Source organism: Vigna angularis, chromosome 2, assembly GCF_016808095.1.
Source record: "Vigna angularis cultivar LongXiaoDou No.4 chromosome 2, ASM1680809v1, whole genome shotgun sequence".
In the NCBI taxonomy this organism is placed as follows: Eukaryota; Viridiplantae; Streptophyta; class Magnoliopsida; order Fabales; family Fabaceae; genus Vigna; species Vigna angularis.
Window position 1 is genome coordinate 3,585,396 of NC_068971.1, and position 18,518 is coordinate 3,603,913.

The 18,518-nt window shown below is 31.6% G+C and overlaps 3 protein-coding genes across 3 annotated transcripts; 2 read left to right on the plus strand and 1 right to left on the minus strand.

Annotated features, from left to right (window-relative positions):
- Positions 1–5,269: 5,269 nt before the first annotated feature.
- Positions 5,270–7,325, plus strand: LOC108323039 (probable endo-1,3(4)-beta-glucanase ARB_01444). Its single transcript, XM_017555365.2, is given in 2 exon segments — positions 5,270–6,178; positions 6,180–7,325. Coding segments are annotated over 2 exon segments (2,055 nt in total).
- A 3,981-nt stretch (positions 7,326–11,306) lies between these two features.
- LOC108323051 (probable endo-1,3(4)-beta-glucanase ARB_01444) lies at positions 11,307–13,503 on the plus strand. The gene has a single exon (XM_017555375.2). The coding sequence runs from the start codon at positions 11,351–11,353 to the stop codon at positions 13,325–13,327; it is 1,977 nt and encodes a 658-aa protein (XP_017410864.1). The 5' UTR covers positions 11,307–11,350; the 3' UTR covers positions 13,328–13,503.
- A 1,662-nt stretch (positions 13,504–15,165) lies between these two features.
- Positions 15,166–15,729, minus strand: LOC108323038 (B-box zinc finger protein 21-like). The gene is made up of 4 exons (XM_052872252.1): positions 15,627–15,729; positions 15,563–15,590; positions 15,357–15,519; positions 15,166–15,312 (listed from the first exon to the last, which is right to left on the minus strand). Exons 1-4 carry the CDS (start codon positions 15,727–15,729, stop codon positions 15,166–15,168), a joined length of 441 nt encoding a protein of 146 aa, XP_052728212.1.
- Between the last annotated feature and the right edge of the window lie 2,789 nt (positions 15,730–18,518).

The window sequence follows — 18,518 nt, forward strand, 5'->3', positions numbered from 1 at the left end:
TTGTTGCCCTTGTTGATAAAAGAATAATGTGTTCAGATCTATTGTTATTAGTTAACTCTTTTTTCTTTTTGTTGTCTTACACTAATGATTTGATGCATTTTGCCTCGTGCTTATAATTAATTATTGGGTTAGTGAGTTTTATAGTTGTCTTTTTAATGATGGTTGATAAATAATAGATATGATAACACGAGTCTAAAGTGATTTCATTTGTTAAATGGAAAATGTATTTTTTACACCACTTATACACTTTGATAAATTCAGTTTTAAAGATATTTTTTTGTCATAAAAAAGAGTCAACTGTTATATTTGTAAAAAAAAGGTGAAAGATGGAAAAAAAAAATAATAAATGTTGAATATAAAAATAATATTATCCTTATTAAATTTATAAATCTTGTACCTTAGAACAGAAAAAGGTAAAATAAATGTAAGTGGAGCAAGTGGAGTATTTTGTGAAGTGAAAAGAATAGCATCAAATATTGACACACTGAATAATGTAACATCATTATAAATCCAGAACTGTCAAGGAGAAAAGAATGTTAAAAAAAGAACATGTTGTTACCTTAGAGTTCACATGAAAAATTACATTTTAAATTCATGGGAAAGTTCTTCATATGCTCCTCTCCCTATTGGCTATTTTATTTTTTATTTTTCTGTCATTAAACATCACAAAGTTAGAGTTAATAATTATTTTAATCATTAGAGAATGTTTAGTTAATTATTACTAATGGGCTTAAGTCAAAAGAAATGAATTTTTTGAATGGGCCTTTAGGGTCCAATAGGAGATTGCTATTTATAAATCCTAAATCATATATACCCAGCTAATAGTTCGTTTGGCACAGGATAAGTAGAATAAAGGAGAAGAAAAAAGAAGTTATTTGAAGGATGAAAGCATATATTAAAAAAAGCAGAAAATGTTGTGAATAATAGATTATAATGACATTATTGATTATGGTAAATTGAAAATGTACCCTCCTCTCTCCTTTTCTTTGATAAGATTAGTAATACCTTTTCAAAATTTATATTATATAAAAGGTAAGTAAACTTTTAAGTTATTTTTCAATCAAATGTATTTTATTTTCATATTTTTCTCCTTTACTTTCCTTTTTTTTCTACCAAACATATGATAAGTGAATGTAGTTCATTCATTACATATGTTTCCTTTCCTTTTAATTGATATCAATATAGTATTTGACATTTTCAGTAATATTTCCTTAGTCACATTTATTAAAAATGATAGCATAGAAAAATTTGACATCTGTAGTAATACTTTTTAAAATAAACGTTGCTATAAATAACATGAACACAATATTATAATAGTTTTAAATAAATGTTACTATAAACTAAACCAATCCCGCTTATTATATAGTTTTTAAAAATGATACTAAAAGGTCATTTATATAAAAAAAAAGTATATTATTATTATTATTATTATTATCACTTATTGCTTTTATTATAAAAATTAATTATTTAAAATTCATTTCATAGAATTACTATTTCTCTGTTAGTAAGAGAGTATTTTTTTTTATGTCCGAATATTATATTGGTGGAAATGGAACAATTGTAAAATTGAAAGCGATAGTAAATTTAAAACTTTTGGAAGAGATATTACATCTCTTACACAATAAATCGATGTTAAAAATGAACTCAAGCACTCTAACTTTTTGTTCTCACTTTTTCCGGTGTTGCAAGTTGACATATTGCATAGTTTCAAATTTCACATCCATCATAACAAATTATAAATTATAAATTGATGTAAAACACATCCTACTTTTCAACTATGGGATATGGTTCTATAAGTAATGTAGAATGTAAAATACAATCAATGTTAAAAGTCTTTTTTCTTTTTTTTCAAATAGTGCTAAAACAAATTTATTTTGCCTTCTTTTAATATTTCTGAAATAGACATTCATCATTTCAAAAAATCCAACCGTTTTGTTCAATGAGAAGTTGTGTTTGAGTAAGCTCCTCTTTGTCATTTTGTGAATAAAATTATCGAGTTCTTGATCAAATTACTTAGACGGGATCTTAAACTAGTTTGATTTTTTATTTAAGTAATGTGGTGTATATATATATATATATATATATATATATATATATATATATATATATATATATATATATATATATATTGGTAGGTTGAAATATATAATAAGTTTAGTACAAATAGGTTTTGTTTGATTAGATTATATTGATATGATTATATAGCAATTTGAAACTGTTTTAATTGAAAAAGGAATTTTTGTTATTTATGAACTAGGTTACACAAAATTTTAAGTTAAGTGAAGGGTTTCTTGTTCAAGCCAAATTTTGAGAATAAATTAGATTAGATATCAATCTAATTTTCATTTAAGTGAAGCTTTATCGCTTAAGTGAATATTATGCAGAATTGATAGAATTATTCTTGATCTATATTTGCTTAAACAAGATTTTAGTCGTTCAAGTAAAATTGAGATTGAGAGTTAGTTGGTCTTTGATCAATACTTATCCTAGTAACGAAAATTTCACTTAAGCAAAAATTGAACAGAAAATCACCTTGTTTGCAAGTCTACTATTGGTTAAGAGAGAAGTCTTTTGCTCAAGCAAAGAAAAGGTATATTTCTTTAATTAAATAAGTACAAGGGTTATATGTGCATATGAATATATAGAATTTGAAATATGATTTGAAGTGGTGAATTTAATCTGAAGTATTACAAACATAAATGTTTATAGAAAAAAATATTATGTTGGGTCTAACAAGGAGGAGTTTTTCCGAGAAGGCACAATACCAATGAAATATGAGTCCAACTATAGAAGAGATTGACACCACTCTCTATCTAAAATCTTAAGGCAATAGGTTAATGTGTCATTCACCTTTATATACTGCTATACTTTCTCATTTCTATCTAATGTGGAAGTTAAACTCATACTTGGATTTCCAACACATAGTGATTCTAATATATGCTTGAAACTTGAATGACTTGTACAAATGATCTATGTGTTTGTTTTTCTCTTTCTTTCTCTTTCTCTTTTTCTCTCTTTCACACTCACAATTTTTAACATAAAACATTAAGATAAAATGTTTGTTGCTCTTTCTTGTCTAATATATCACTCATTTTTTTATATTTCTATTCAAAATGAAACTTCTCACTCAAATTTAAATTCTTACAACATCCTTAATTTTCATATCTACAAAAATAAAATATAAGGATTTGGATCTATCTAATCCAAAATAGTTCACGAAAAATAATATAAAAACTTATCACATTTTTATTTTAAAAATAAAAATTAAATAAATCAATCAAACTAATCTTATTATTATACATTTAGTTTCAATTCATCTCCATAAATCACGTTTATTAATTTGTTCCTTTCCATTCCTTCACTCTTTTTTTTGGTTGATCACCTCTCTACCCAAAATGGAGTGTACAAACATTTTTCATAACAATTGTTGAGTAAGGAATACGAAAATCACAACTTTTGTTTTCTTTTTGAAAAGTTTCATTTAATAATAAATATTGTACATTAGATTTTTTATTGCCTTAAATACTCTTTTTATTTCTATTTTTGTCAATTTTATTTTATGTAACACTTTTTTGATTTCTATTAAATATTTATTCATTATTTTTAAACCAATTCTAACTATATTATTAGAATATAACTATTACATTTATGTTTGAGTTTTTCTACCTATTAAAAGTAGGGTTAGGATGGGATTAACTATAATAATGAAATTTTCTTTTTCTAACTTTAAAAATAAGTTAAAAAACTTGGATGATCATATATTTATACAGTAATCTCAATTCGATTGTAGGGTTAGGATGGGTTTAACAATAATAATGAAGAATTTTTTTCTAACTTTAAAAATAGGTTGAAACCGCAGAGACTGCAAACCCCCGCGCTGCAAAGACGCCACCACCGTGATACTTGCGAGAATGGAGGTCACGCTTGCCGTAGGAACTCACATCCCCTCCCTACGGAAAACCTCCTCCAGAAGGAGAAAAGGGAAAGAAGAAAGGTGCCTTCCCCCTTGCACAAGCCGAACAAGAACCAAATAAAGGGGAAGGAGAAGACACCCTCCCTAGCCAAAGAGTCCCTCCAAGCATGGTTTGTTCGAGAAAGGGAAGAAAAAGAGCCAAGGGTTTTCGAGAAAATGACACCCAATTCCACGTCATCCAATTAAAAATAATAAAGGATTTTCGTTCTAATTATAGAAATAAATTATAATTTTTCTTTAAATTTTAAAACTGATGAATAATTGTCCTTATAATTTTAAAAACAATAATGAAGAATTTTCCTTTTAATTTTAAAAATAATGATTAATTTTCCTTTTAATTTTAAAAATAATGAATAACTTTCCTTTTAATTTAAAAATACGAAAAATTTTCCTTCTAATTTTAGAAATAAGGACAAATTTTCCTTTTAATTTTAAAAATAATGATGAATTTTTAATCTCATTTTAAAAATAATGATTTTCCTTTTAATTTTAAAAATATTAATAATTTTCCTTCTAATTTTTGAAAATTAATGAGAAACTTTCGCTGTAATTTTAGAAATAATAAACAAAATTTCTTTAAGTTTTAAAAATAATGAAGACTTTTTTTATCTCCTTTTAAAAATATTGAAAAAAAAAATTCTTATAACTTGGAAAATAATGAGGAAATTTTCTCTTAATTTTAAAAATAATAAGAAATTTTTATTTAATTTTAAAAATAATGAAGAATCTTTCTTGTAATTTTAAAGAAATGAAAATTTTTCTTTTAATTTTAAAAATAATGAACAGCTTTTCATTTAATTTGAAAATTTTAAAAATGATGATTTTTTTTTTCTAAAATTGAAAATTAAGTCTAAATGGAACAAAACTAACGAAATTTGAACTAAATTAACAAAACTAATGAAAATTAGAAGTGAATTAAATATAAGACACAGACATACAACAATATTAAGGTAATAGTGATACTGACTCACACATAACACTAAAATTGACTTCACACGTAACACTAAAATTAACTTCAGACATAAGACTTGACATGTAAAATTAATATTGTTGCATGAAACAAAGTTAAAGTGAATAATTTTTTAAAAATTAATAAAATTTAAAAAAAAAATCACACATCAACACGTAGCACATTATTTTATCTTCCATTAACTATTTAAACAAGAAAAAAAGAACAAAGTAAACATAATATATCAAAATAAGAGCCACGTTAAAATATGGAAAAAAAAAGTGAATATGCACATTAACAAAGTCAACGACAATGGGAATAAAAGTATTTAAGCTTTTTCTTTCCTTATGGAGATTCCAATCTCAATCTGCATACATACAAGATTGCATACGGATCAACGAATCCTTTTGCTCTTCCATACAACAATGTCTTCTTCTTCCCCTTTTGTGTTCCCTCAAACTCAATCCACAGTTCTCCCAGACCCTTCTTCAACTTACTTCTCCGCAAACCTTCTTTCATCTCCACTTCCCACAAACTCTTTTTTCCAAAACTTTGTTCTTTCAAACGGATCAAAACCTGAGTATATTCATCCCTACCTCATCCAAACCTCAAAGTCCTCACTATCTGCCTCATACCCTCTTCTCTTCTTCACTGCATCAGTCTTGTACCAAACTTTTGTGCCGGATCTCACAATCTCTTCTACTCAAACACTTTCAACTCAACAAAACCATGTAATCTCATCCCACAGTGACCTTGGTGTCACCTTGGACATTCCCTCCTCCAATCTCAGGTTCTTTCTCTCAAGAGGAAGCCCTTTTATAACTGCTTCCGTCAAATCTTCAACATCTCTTTCTATCACAACGGTGCACACCATACTCTCTTTATCTCCCAGTAATAACAAAAACACCAAGTACACCCTTAAGCTCAACAACACTCAGACATGGCTCATATACACCGACTCCCCAATCTCTTTGAACACGCTTGGTGCTTCTCAGGTTACATCGAAACCATTTTCTGGCATCATCCGTGTAGCAGCGTTGCCTCATGACAACCCCAACAATATGGCAGTTCTCGACAAGTTCAGCTCTAGCTACCCTTCATCGGGTAATGCAAAACTAGAGGATCCTTTCCATTTGGTGTATCAATGGAAAAAGGAAGGTTCTGGGGATTTGCTCATGCTGGCTCACCCTCTTCATGTTAAACTTTTATCAAATAATAATAAAACTGGTAATATTGCCATTTTGCATGATTTTAAGTATATATAGTAGCATTGATGGTGATCTTGTTGGCGTTGTCGGAGATTCATGGAAGTTGCAAATGAATCATATTCCCGTGACATGGCATTCTAACAAAGGCGTGGAAAAAGAGTCATATCAGGAAATTATCTCAGTACTTTCCAAGGATGTTCAAGCACTATCTCCAATAGCAACGGCATCCTCCTACGCATATGGGAAACTTATTGCAAGGGCTGCAAGGTTGGCGTTGATAGCGGAAGAAGTGTCTTTTCCAAACATGATTCCCAACATTAAGGAGTTTCTGAAGAAGAATATTGAGCCTTGGTTGGATGGAACATTCCCAGGGAATGGTTTTCTATATGAAAAAAAATGGGGTGGACTTGTAACGAAAATGGGGTCAACTGATTCACGCGCTGATTTTGGGTTTGGAGTGTACAATGATCACCATTACCATTTGGGGTACTTTCTTTACGGAATTGCGGTTCTAGCAAAGATCGACAACGAGTGGGGAAACAAATACAAGCCACAAGTTTATGCACTTTTGTCAGATTTTATGAACTTGGACGAACAAAACTCTCATTATCCACGTCTAAGGTGTTTTGACCTCTACAGGTTACACTCTTGGGCTTCAGGGCTGACAGAATTTGGTGACGGACGGAACCAAGAAAGTACAAGTGAAGCTGTGAATGCATACTACTCAGCAGCTTTGGTGGGTTTAGCATATGGTGACTCACATCTTGTTGCCACTGGATCAACGCTACTGGCGATGGAAATTCTAGCTACACAAACTTGGTGGCTTGTGAAAGTTGAAGACAACTTGTACAATAAAGAATTTGCAAAAGACAATAGGATAGTTGGTGTTCTGTGGTCTAATAAGAGGGATAGTGCATTATGGTGGGCGGCTGCTACATGCAGAGAGTGCAGACTTGGAATCCAAGTGCTACCCTTGTCGCCTATCACTGAGACATTGTTCTCTGATGCTGCTTATGTGAAGGAGCTTGTGGAATGGACATTTCCATCTTTAAGTAGTCAGAGTTGGAAGGGAATGACCTATGCCTTGCAGGGAATTTACGATAAGCAAACAGCATTGCGTAACATAAGAACGTTGACAGCTTTTGAAGATGGAAACTCATTCTCTAATATCTTGTGGTGGATTCACAGCAGATAATTATGGAGTCGTGATGCGCATAACTTTGAACAAATAATGTTTCAACTCGATAATCTAGATTGAAGCAACATGTGCAACGTCGAATCTCATCTCAGTTTTGCTAGTTTCTGATTATGGATATCAATTTAATAAAAAAATTTATAGACTTTGTTCCTTGTTACAGTGAAGTTGAACTTTTGTCACAGTTATATCTTTAGGTTATTACTCTATCACAAAAGATAAAAGATATTATGTTGAAGACAAAAACAATATAAATATTTATTTTAATTTTACGATTTATACGAAGGCATCTTTAGAGAAATTTAAAATATTTGAAGTCTTTTTTTAAGGTATTTACAATGAAAGATTTTTTTGTATTAAAACGTTTGAACCGGTTTCGAATTTTAAGATTAAGGTAACGATTGTTTCAAACTTGAATGTTATGGGGATAAGATGTAAAATGATTGTGTATAGAAAGAGAACTTTTGAATTTTTTTTTTCTATACGGTATAGTAAATCTATTTTCATAATTAAAATTATTGAACTATTACCATTATTATAAGTAAAGTTGAGTCACAATTCGTTTTCGTTATAAATATATAAGTTAGACTTTTGACGTAAATTAAAAATAAGATCAATTTAAAATAAAATATACAAGCATAAATTTTATTTTATAAATCTGTTTTATATATTAAATTAAGTTTAAAGTTTATTTTTTTTAACGATATTAAATTTTCTTTTTTAAATATACATAACTTTTAAGTTATAAAAGGTACGTGCTCTTCGTAAAATATTTTCAATAATATATTCTAGTTTTTAAAATTACTTGATTAATTAATTTATATAATATATTTTTCGATGGCCAAATATTTTTAAAATATTTCTTCAGTATCAACCTAAATAAAACATTTTCTAACTACATGCAATATATTTTATGTGAAAAACTAACACGATAACATGTGTTATGTTTTATCAAAGTGGAGTTAGAGGGTAATTTATGGCTCAATGAATTAACAGAAGTTCTTCGAACATGGCACGTTTAAACATTAATCAAAGGCATTTTAAAAGGAAAAAAAAAACATTAATGAAGAATGCAACGAAAAAGTTTTGGTTCCACCGTAGGAATTGGACGTGCCTTGGAAATTGAGACATGTTCTGCCTAGTAAGAATAGGAAGCTCATGCTATAAAATATAATCATTGACACCCTCGAGCTTACTAACAGCCTACAAATCCAAAATTAATAACAAAAATAATACTTTGACAGCATAATGTTTGTTTTTCACATTCAAATTGACATGGTAGGTCCTACTTTTTCTAATATTTATTAAAGATAAAAAAATAATTTTGAAAGAAATAATTGAAAAATAACGTATCAATTGAATATTTTCGTTACATAAACGTAGTGCTCAATTAATAAACAAAGGTAAACCTCAATTACTATTCATAACAAAAGAATATTTATTTTTAAATATTCTTTTTAATTATCTTACATAGTTTAACAAATATTTTGAATTCAATTGATCTGTGATCTTTGGTTACGTTATCACATCACATATTTAATTTTATGAGAAGGATTTTTTTAAAAATAAAATAAAATATTAATAAAATTTAATGTAATATGTAAAATTAGTTTTTTATGTGGGAACGGAAAGTACTACTTCCGAATCTTTCGTTTGATTCTATCATTTATTTATTTATAATTTTAAACTTTCCAAAATAGCTTATTAATTTTAATTATATGCATGCTGGGAAATAAAAATAATAATATGAATGAAAAACGAGAGATATGAATGAATTATAACAAATTATAATAGTTTTCATATAAAGAAAAATGTCAATTATTTTTTAATGTATGTATTACAATCTCTTAAAGTTATTTTTAAAATTTGATTTGAGTCTATTTTAACTCCATAGATAATAGCTTGTAAATGTTTAACACTTTATATGTATACACGAGAATTTGTATTTAAGATCAAATATCAACTATAAATACGATTAATATAAACAATTTTTATCTTACAAATTAATTTTATAAAATTTAATTACATTGATAATTGTAAAATCTGTTTTATAAATTGTTTGCTGTTGGTTCTATCAAATTACTTCTTACCTAGTTCTAATTAATTGAATATCATCAAATTGTTATTAATCCATTCACAAATGTTTAATTTTGCAATCTCTTAACTCTCGTGGGTGTTTGAAATCAACTCTGACTAGTATACGAGAAACATAATGCTTTTGTAAGATAGAGATAATAATTATTTAACAAATCAGTGGATTAAATTAGGTTCAAAAGTGGATTCTAAGATGATGCTACATTTTATCTTATTGATTTTGATGGACCTCTTTATTGAATTATTAACAATCTGCCTACAAAATTTTAGTCTTTGCAAACTTGTAAATATTTAATCGTGTAAACAAATGTGATAATGCTTATCCTATATTTAAAAAATAAATTTAATGCTTACAATCTATTTATTTAACAAACAAAAGCTTCATGTTGTATATATTTTAATGGAAGATAATTAACTAGAGAATATGAATATATATAAATTAGAAGAGTGTTCCTTCCCTATTACACAGGAAGATTATGAATTAACATTTTTTAGGGTATACTTATCAAGGAACGGGAATAAAAATATGTAACTTGTAATTTAATAACGGGATGAAAAGAGTCTAAAAAGAAATATAAGGTCGTTAACCAAACGTGTGGGGCAACATATATAATATGCAAGAAGCAATGTTATTCAAAGAAAAACAAAATACCCTTTGTACGTACGTACCTTGAAAGAAAAATTATGCAAATAACAAATGATACCACATACGGAAAATATAAAATATGTCTAACTTAAAGTAAAATAAATATCATAATTTGTTCTATTAAGAACATTAATGCCTTTATTATATGGAAACTGATGTTTTAACATTTTTGGATTTCATTAACTACTTGTTAATTTATTATTGTTAAAAGTTTTAAGTACCTTGTCGACCGAACGGTAAGGAACGTTACTCTGGGTTCATATAATATCGATAAGTTAAATGACATAAGATCCTAAGAAACCGAACGATCAACAGGAAAGAGCCTCTCAACCGTTTGGTCCCGACAACCATTGAGCAGAGTTAATGTATAAATAAAGGTGATAACGACTACGGTTAAACAGTTAAGGTTTGCATTAATAACCATTAAGAGTAAACTAATTGGTCAGATTCTTTTAAACTCTATAAATAAGCAGGAGGACGTTCGACGGAGATCCTCGTCCTATTTCAACATAAACAATATATAAATAAATATAAATTTCATCTTATCAATTAATTTTATGAGATAGAATCATAAATAAAGTATATCCTAGAATGTTAAAAATCTCATAAGAGATAAAATCCATTTATAATTAATATATATAAATGCAAACATTATTTTATAAGTTATTTTTTAAAATAACTTCTAATTTATATACTATTTACAAATTATCGTATTAATTCAAATATTTATATTATTATATTGTTATAACCAAGTAGTTGTACTTAAACTAAAATATATATATATATAAAAGCATTATTACTCGTTATATCATACACTTTCTTGCACCCCGTGAATCATGAGCTCAGTAGGAAAGAAAGAAAAAACTATGAACACAAAATTAGCTAAAAATATAATACATCAAGTTGCTCTTTCATCTTATTTATGACAACTTAGCAACTTTTTCTTCATTTTTAGTAGCACCATTTCAATATTTTATACTAATTGTTTCTCTCACTTTTAACTTGCTTCCTTGCACTTATAGACTCTAAAATGACATTCAACATCTGTTCATAATGATTAAAAGAGTAATAAATAAGAGCAACACAAATTGTTTTATTTTTAATGAAACTCATTTAATAATAATGAGTGTACAGTGGCAGCCGGGCAAGAATATAAATTTATAGCCTAGCATTTTCTCTTGGTTCTAAAAGTCAACCATTAGGCCAAACAAACTCTTATCTTTACTTATAAAATGGCTGAGGCAGCGGCACCACACAACACTGCAAGAAGCAACCACAGACAACAATGTCTTCTTCTTCTTCTTTCTCTTTTCTGTTCCCTCAAACTCAATCCACAGTTCTTCCAGACCCTTCAACCTACTTCTCCTCAAACCTTCTTTCATCTCCACTTCCCACAAACTCTTTCTTCCAAAACTATGTTATACCAAACGGATCACAGCCTGAGTACATTCACCCTTACCTCATCCAAACTTCAAACTCCTCTCTATCAGCCTCATACCCTTTTCTCCTCTTCACCACAGCACTCTTGTACCAAGCTTTTGTGCCAGATCTCACCATCTCTTCCACTCAAACACTTTCAACTCCACAAAACCGTGTAATCTCATCATTCAGTGACCTTGGTATCACTTTGGACATTCCCTCCTCCAACCTCAGGTTCTTTCTCTCAAGAGGAAGCCCTTTTATAACTGCTTCCGTCACATCTTCAACATCTCTTTCTATCACAACAGTGCATACCATACTCTCTCTGTCTCCCAACAATGACAAAAACACCAAGTACACCCTTAAGCTTAACAACACTCAGACATGGCTCATATACGCCTCCTCCCCAATCTATTTCAACCATGATGGTGCTTCTCAGGTTACCTCAAAGCCATTTTCTGGCATCATTCGTTTAGCAGTGTTGCCTGATCCTAACTATGCGACAATTCTTGACAAGTTCAGCTCTTGTTACCCTTTGTCGGGTCATGCAACACTGCAGGAGCCTTTCCGTTTGGTGTATCAATGGAAAAAGGCAGGTTCTGGGGATTTGCTCATGCTGGCTCACCCTCTTCATGTTAAACTTTTATCAAGTAAAAATAACGGGCAAATTACTGTGCTGAGTGATTTTAAGTATAGAAGCATTGATGGTGATCTTGTTGGTGTTGTTGGAGATTCATGGGTTCTGGAAACGGATGGTATTCCAGTGAAATGGTATTCTAACAAAGGAGTGGAAAAAGATTCATATGATGAGATTGTGTCGGCGCTTGTTAAGGATGTGCAGAAGCTTAATTCTTCAGCAATAGGAACAAATTCATCTTATTTTTATGGAAAGCGAGTTGGAAGGGCTGCAAGGTTGGCATTGATAGCGGAAGAAGTGTCTTTTTCGAAGGTTGTTCCCACCATTAAGGATTTTCTTAAAGAGGCCATCGAGCCTTGGTTAGATGGAACTTTCGTAGGGAATGGTTTTCTGTATGAAAACAAATGGAGTGGACTTGTAACCAAACTAGGGTCAACGGATTCAACCGCTGATTTTGGGTTTGGAGTTTACAATGATCACCATTACCATTTGGGGTATTTTTTATATGGAATTGCGGTTCTTGCAAAGATTGATCCCGAGTGGGGACAAAAATACAAGCCACAAGTTTATTCACTTGTGACAGATTTTATGAACTTGGGTCCAAGGTATAGCAGAATTTATCCACGTCTAAGGTGTTTTGACCTCTATATGTTACATTCTTGGGCGGCAGGAGTGACCGAATTTGAAGATGGTAGGAACCAAGAAAGCACGAGTGAAGCTGTGAATGCATACTATTCAGCAGCGTTGGTGGGTCTGGCATATGGTGACTCAAATCTTGTTGCCACTGGGTCAACGTTAGTGGCGTTGGAAATTCTAGCTGCACAAACTTGGTGGCATGTTAAAGTGGAAGACAACTTGTACGAAGAAGAATTTGCAAAAGACAATAGGATAGTGGGAATTTTGTGGGCTAATAAGAGGGATAGTAAGTTATGGTGGGCCAGTGCTGAATGTAGAGAATGCAGACTTGGAATCCAAGTGCTACCCTTGTTGCCTATCACCGAGACATTGTTCTCTGATGCTGCTTATGTGAAGGAGCTTGTGGAATGGACATTTCCATCTTTAAGTAGTCAAAGTTGGAAGGGAATGACCTATGCCTTGCAGGGAATTTATGATAAGCAAGCAGCATTGAAGAACATTAGAACGTTGACAGGTTTTGATGATGGAAACTCTTACAGTAATCTCTTGTGGTGGATTCACAGCAGATGAGGGATGATTGGACACAAGTTAAATTTCTGGACTATTTATGATGTTTCAATTTGACTATTTATCAATGTTTTCATTTGTAGTAATTTCTGAAATTATGTATCTCTGCGATTTTTCAAGAATGTAATAAAATTTGCAGTTTACAGTGGTATTCTAGAGCTGTAAAAGTTCAGATTCATATATGTTGATTGTAACACAACATTACTCACTATTTTGGTGTACGTTTGTCTGAGCTTTGGGAATGTGGTCAAAGGAATGATGCTGAAGCACATCGAATCTACAAAGGTAGCAAAATTCCCTGTAGATATGATTTCATTTTCGTACCTTTTGGTGCTTTAAAAGAGTGTTATTTTGGCAATAGAGAGTTTTTAAATAAGCAGAAATGGATAGTCCACGAACCGCACAACTCTTTATGTAAATAGCAGTGTTTGATGCAATGTCAACTTAAAAAGTGGTAAACCTGAAAAAGAAACATCAAAATTAAATTATAAAATTAAAATTTTCAGTAGCACAAATCCTTTTTCTTTTTGTTAAAAATAATAAAAGAATGCGTAATGTGGATCTTAGAAGCAAGTGTTCAGACTCCTCCTTAATCACTTCATCTGGGCCTTCGAAAATTATGGATGACCTTTAGCTTTAGGCCTTTAGGGATTCTCCATTAAAACTTCGGTGAACAAAACTGTACCATACGGTCGAAGTTCCAAATGATGTGACAGGCCCACTACCATTAGGCCGATCACAGGTCCGACTAGGCCAATCACTCGAGCAGTATAGCCAAACAAACATGGTTGATTGGGTATCCTTAAATGTTCAGCTATAATGACTTATTAAGTCTCTAAAACAAATTAAGGTGTAATTTGAATATTTTTAGGTCAGTAAAATGTAAAAGTTCATCACAGCTATTATAAACAAAGGTTTCATGTATGACTTTAACATCATACACATAATATATATATATATATATATATATATATATATATATATATATATATATTTAACCATCAAAATGTTTACCTACTTACTTAAAACATGAGAGTATTTCTATGGATGATCATAACAAATTATAGATGAACTTTCCAACAGCTCGATCAATCTCTCCAATCATTCAATCTATTACAGGGGGTCAGTGCACGATCGACCTTCTACATTTTATGTCAAATCTGCTACAATGCTTTTCAACCGTCTCAAACTTCGAATTCGGTTTAAAACTCAAAAATAAAAATAAAAACTTCATGAATCGAAATTAGATTTTGTACGAAAAATACCCAAATTCAAAAAAGTCCAAACTGATTTAGTAGTTTGATTTTGACATTTCTTTTACTCAAAACTCTCGTAATAATTATTATAAATGCACTTAAATAGACTATATTCTCAGACAGCAATGCCCATTTCAAACCATTTATAGAAAAAATGGTTAACTGAAGAAAAAATGTTTAGTTGGAAAGTGCCAACAAGTAATTACAGAGGAAACTTATCGTGAAAAAGTATAATTAATATAATCTCATCATAATTTAAAAAAAATAAAATAACAGTTATTTTTTTAAGGGTTAAATATGTTTTTCGTCCCTTAAATATCACACGTTTTTGGTTTTAGTCCCTACTCAAAACTTTGATGATTTTTAGTCCTTATAGTTTTGAAACTCTGAGTTTTAGTCTTTCAAATTGAACGGTGTTAAGTTTTAGTAGAGGTGGCAAACGGCGTTGCCACATGAAATACCAGCCCTCTTCTCTTTCTGCCACGTTCTTGATTGAAATCAAATTAATAAATAGGATTCTTAATTGGGCAATTAGGGTTCTTAATTGGGAAATTAGGGTTCTTAATTGGGGCAAAGTAAATTTTTTCAATTGGAGAAAATTTCACGAGCACCGGAACGAAAGGGAACAGAATATGAATCGAGAAAGTCTTCAACCTGCCACCCAGGAAGAGTCTCTATCAAATACTCCGATATGCTGCTAGCGTCGGTGGAAGCCGCCGCTTCAACACCAACCTTATTGACGATGGAAGATAAAGGTAATGTTTTTTATGAGAAACGTCAAAAAGAGAATCAGGGGCGGAGTTTGAAGGAGAAGGGGTTTCTTGCGATGAAGAAGAAGCAGAAAGTTTAACACCAGCGAGAAGGAACCTATCATGCTTAAGGGTGTGTTCATTCGCAGATTGAATCGACACGTCGCACTCTCTACACAGAACGTGAATGCTCTTCTCTCCTACGACAATGCAGAAAAAAATTAATCTTCAACAATTTCAAACATCTGAAAAAACAGTTTCCTTTTTCATTTATGTTTTGTTCGTTTAATCAGTTACTAACCTGACAAACATTGCAGATAGGGTGTTGTCTGGGTCGAAGAAGAGAGAAACGCTGGTGTTTGGAGGCTAGTTTGTTTGCGTGGTGGATGCACCGTTTCATCACACCCACCGTTCCTTAAGAACCCTAATTAACTTTGCCCCAATTAAAAACCCTAATTGTTAATTTGATTTCAATCAAGAACGTGGCAGAAAGAGAAGAGGGCAGGTGGTATTTCACATGGCAACGCCGTTTGCCACCTCTACTAAAACTTAACACCGTTCAATTTGAAGGACTAAAACTCAGAGTTTCAAAACTATGAGGACTAAAAACAATCAAAATTTTGAGTAGGGACTAAAACAAAAAACGTGTGATATTAAGGGACGAAAAACATATTTAACCTTTTTTTTAATTAATGTGCAGTTCACACTCACAAACCATACTCTATTTCTCCCTTCTGTATTAAATTATCTTTATTGTAAATCGCTAAAGAAAATTATTAATTTAAAAAAGGGCTATAATTGTGAGTTTATTAAAAGATTCAAATAAAATACTAACAAAAGTACGTTAAGAGAAAAATTAAAACATCTAAAGAGATATTGTTGTGCATGTTAGTAAAAGTGGTGAGACGTAAGAAGAGTGATGATTGGATCTTAAAAAAATTTCAAGTCCATCACAAATTTATATAAACGTTCTAAAGTGAAGATTTGAGATACTTAATCCCCTTAGTCCACTATAGAATTTCCTATTCCTTTCTTAACTTAAACTTTAGGCCATCCACCACTTTCTTATTCAGATTCCAACCATCACTGATACCTAGATTCATGTTACCAAACTCTCACAGCGTCATTCCGTTTCTCATCAACACTTCCCTCTCTTCTGACTGCTGACGTTACTGATATACTAAACCCAACTCATTTCTCAAACCTTGCTACAACCATGCTTATCCACAGCTTCCCTTAATCTACCCTCTGAACTTCTTGCGTACGATATAAGATCTTCTGACTTTGTTTCTTGAAAGTCTCTTCACCTAAAACATTACTTCTAAACTCCCACATCTTCACCCGTCCTTGAATCTGCATCCCTCTACTACCATAGAGCATAATACACCACCACAAAAGCAAGAACAAAACAGGAATTACTACAGGAAACAACACTGGAACTCTAACTCTCTCTTATCTCAAACCTTCAGAATTAAGAAAGGAAAATCATCTATGGTAAAAGTCATGAGTGTGCACCCTCATTACTCTTATCAAGACGTTTTCTGTTCTCAAAACTTCTAGTTAGATACACACCTTACTATATAGACTCGGAGGAAATGGTAAATCATACCATTTACACTTAATTCTTCACAGAGAAGACACGACAAACCCACAACACAGAGGTCATCCAAAGGATGAACTGCTCTGATACCATAAATGTAACATCCCAAAAAAATTTTGCCCTTTTAAAAAACAAAATTTAAAATATTGTAATAATACAATTACGGAAACACCCCGAACCTCAAACTTAAATCTATACATAAGTTTTAAGCTCAGACTTAACAGTAAAGATAACATTGAATCCTTCTAATACGATCTTCCATCTCTTCCTGCACTTGCGCCGGATCACGCGACATCCCTTCATCTGCTCTCGTATAACAAAACGTTATACGATCATCGCAAAAATATGATTTTCCGATACATGCACAAATAAGTAAGGGTGAGCTAACATGCAATATATCATTTATAAAAAAATATGCATAATTGCTTTGATATAAACATCATATAATATTTAGGTTAGACATCCCCATATTCCATCATACCAAAATTTCTACTAGACACTCATACGGATGATACATTGCTGAGCTACTGGACAAAGCTATTCCCCAAACATTCTAACCGGATCCTATTTGGACGAACGCTATTTGCCGAACACTATCTGCCGAGCGCTATCCGCCGAATGCTATTTAATGAATGCTATTTGGATGAATCCCAATTGAATGGACGCTAGGTGATCATGTACTATTGAGCCGAATGCTAAACTCAGAAAACCATAATGACCGAACACTCTCATAATGAACACTGAGATCAAACACTAGGCCGATTGCTAGAAACCGAACGCCAGATCAAATATTATTAGGCCGAACGTTATTTGCTTAAACGTCACAGAAATGAACGCTAACTCAATGAGCTTCCTATTTATCGAATACCGTTTGCACGAACGTTAAGATTGATCACTTAGGCTTGACACTAAACACCAAACGCTATTAGACCGGATACCAGTAGGTTGAACACCAAGAGACCGAACGCTAAGTAAGATCAAGCACTTAGACTTCATGCTGAGACAACGCACTCTACTAGAACAATTACTATTATTTCGAACATCATTCAAACGATCGCTCAAAGATCAAATCTCGCGCACCACAGATTGAGTACCATTCGGACGAACGCTTAATTGATCACTTTACTGGATTTAACACTATCTGAGGGTAACCTCATCGAGACCGGATGTTCCCTACGTATGACCACTAACTGTTAACAATCCTTATCTGAGACAAGCGTCATCCAAACCGAGCACTACCTATGAATGATCACTGCCTGAATCATGCATCATCACGACTGGTCACTACTTATTAACCGATCGCTACCTCAATGAATATCAAGGCCGGTCACTCCCCATAAATGATTGCAACCTCAGAGCAACATCACCAATAAAGACCATTCTCTAAGAATGATCGCTACGAGATAGAACACTATAATAACGAACGTTTGGGTCTGGGTTAAACGCCTAGAGTACTCTGCTGAACACCTAAGTACTGACCGAACGTAATCAAACTAAACCACAGGGTACCAAATTAAGACCGGACGCTAGCTACCTCAGGACAACTAACATCAAGATCAACAGTTACCTAATAACGCTCGTTACCTGCA

Coding starts and splice junctions, on each gene's coding strand:
- LOC108323051 (XM_017555375.2), top strand. CDS start 11,351: ATGTCTTCTTCTTCTTCTTTCTCTTTTCTGTTCCCTCAAACTCAATCC.
- LOC108323038 (XM_052872252.1), bottom strand. CDS start 15,729: ATGAAACGGTGCATCCACCACGCAAACAAACTAGCCTCCAAACACCAG. Junction 15,591..15,626: donor CTGCAATGTTTGTCAGGTTA/GTAACTGATTAA, acceptor TAAATGAAAAAG/GAAACTGTTTTTTCAGATGT. Junction 15,313..15,356: donor CCCCTGATTCTCTTTTTGAC/GTTTCTCATAAA, acceptor ATCGTCAATAAG/GTTGGTGTTGAAGCGGCGGC.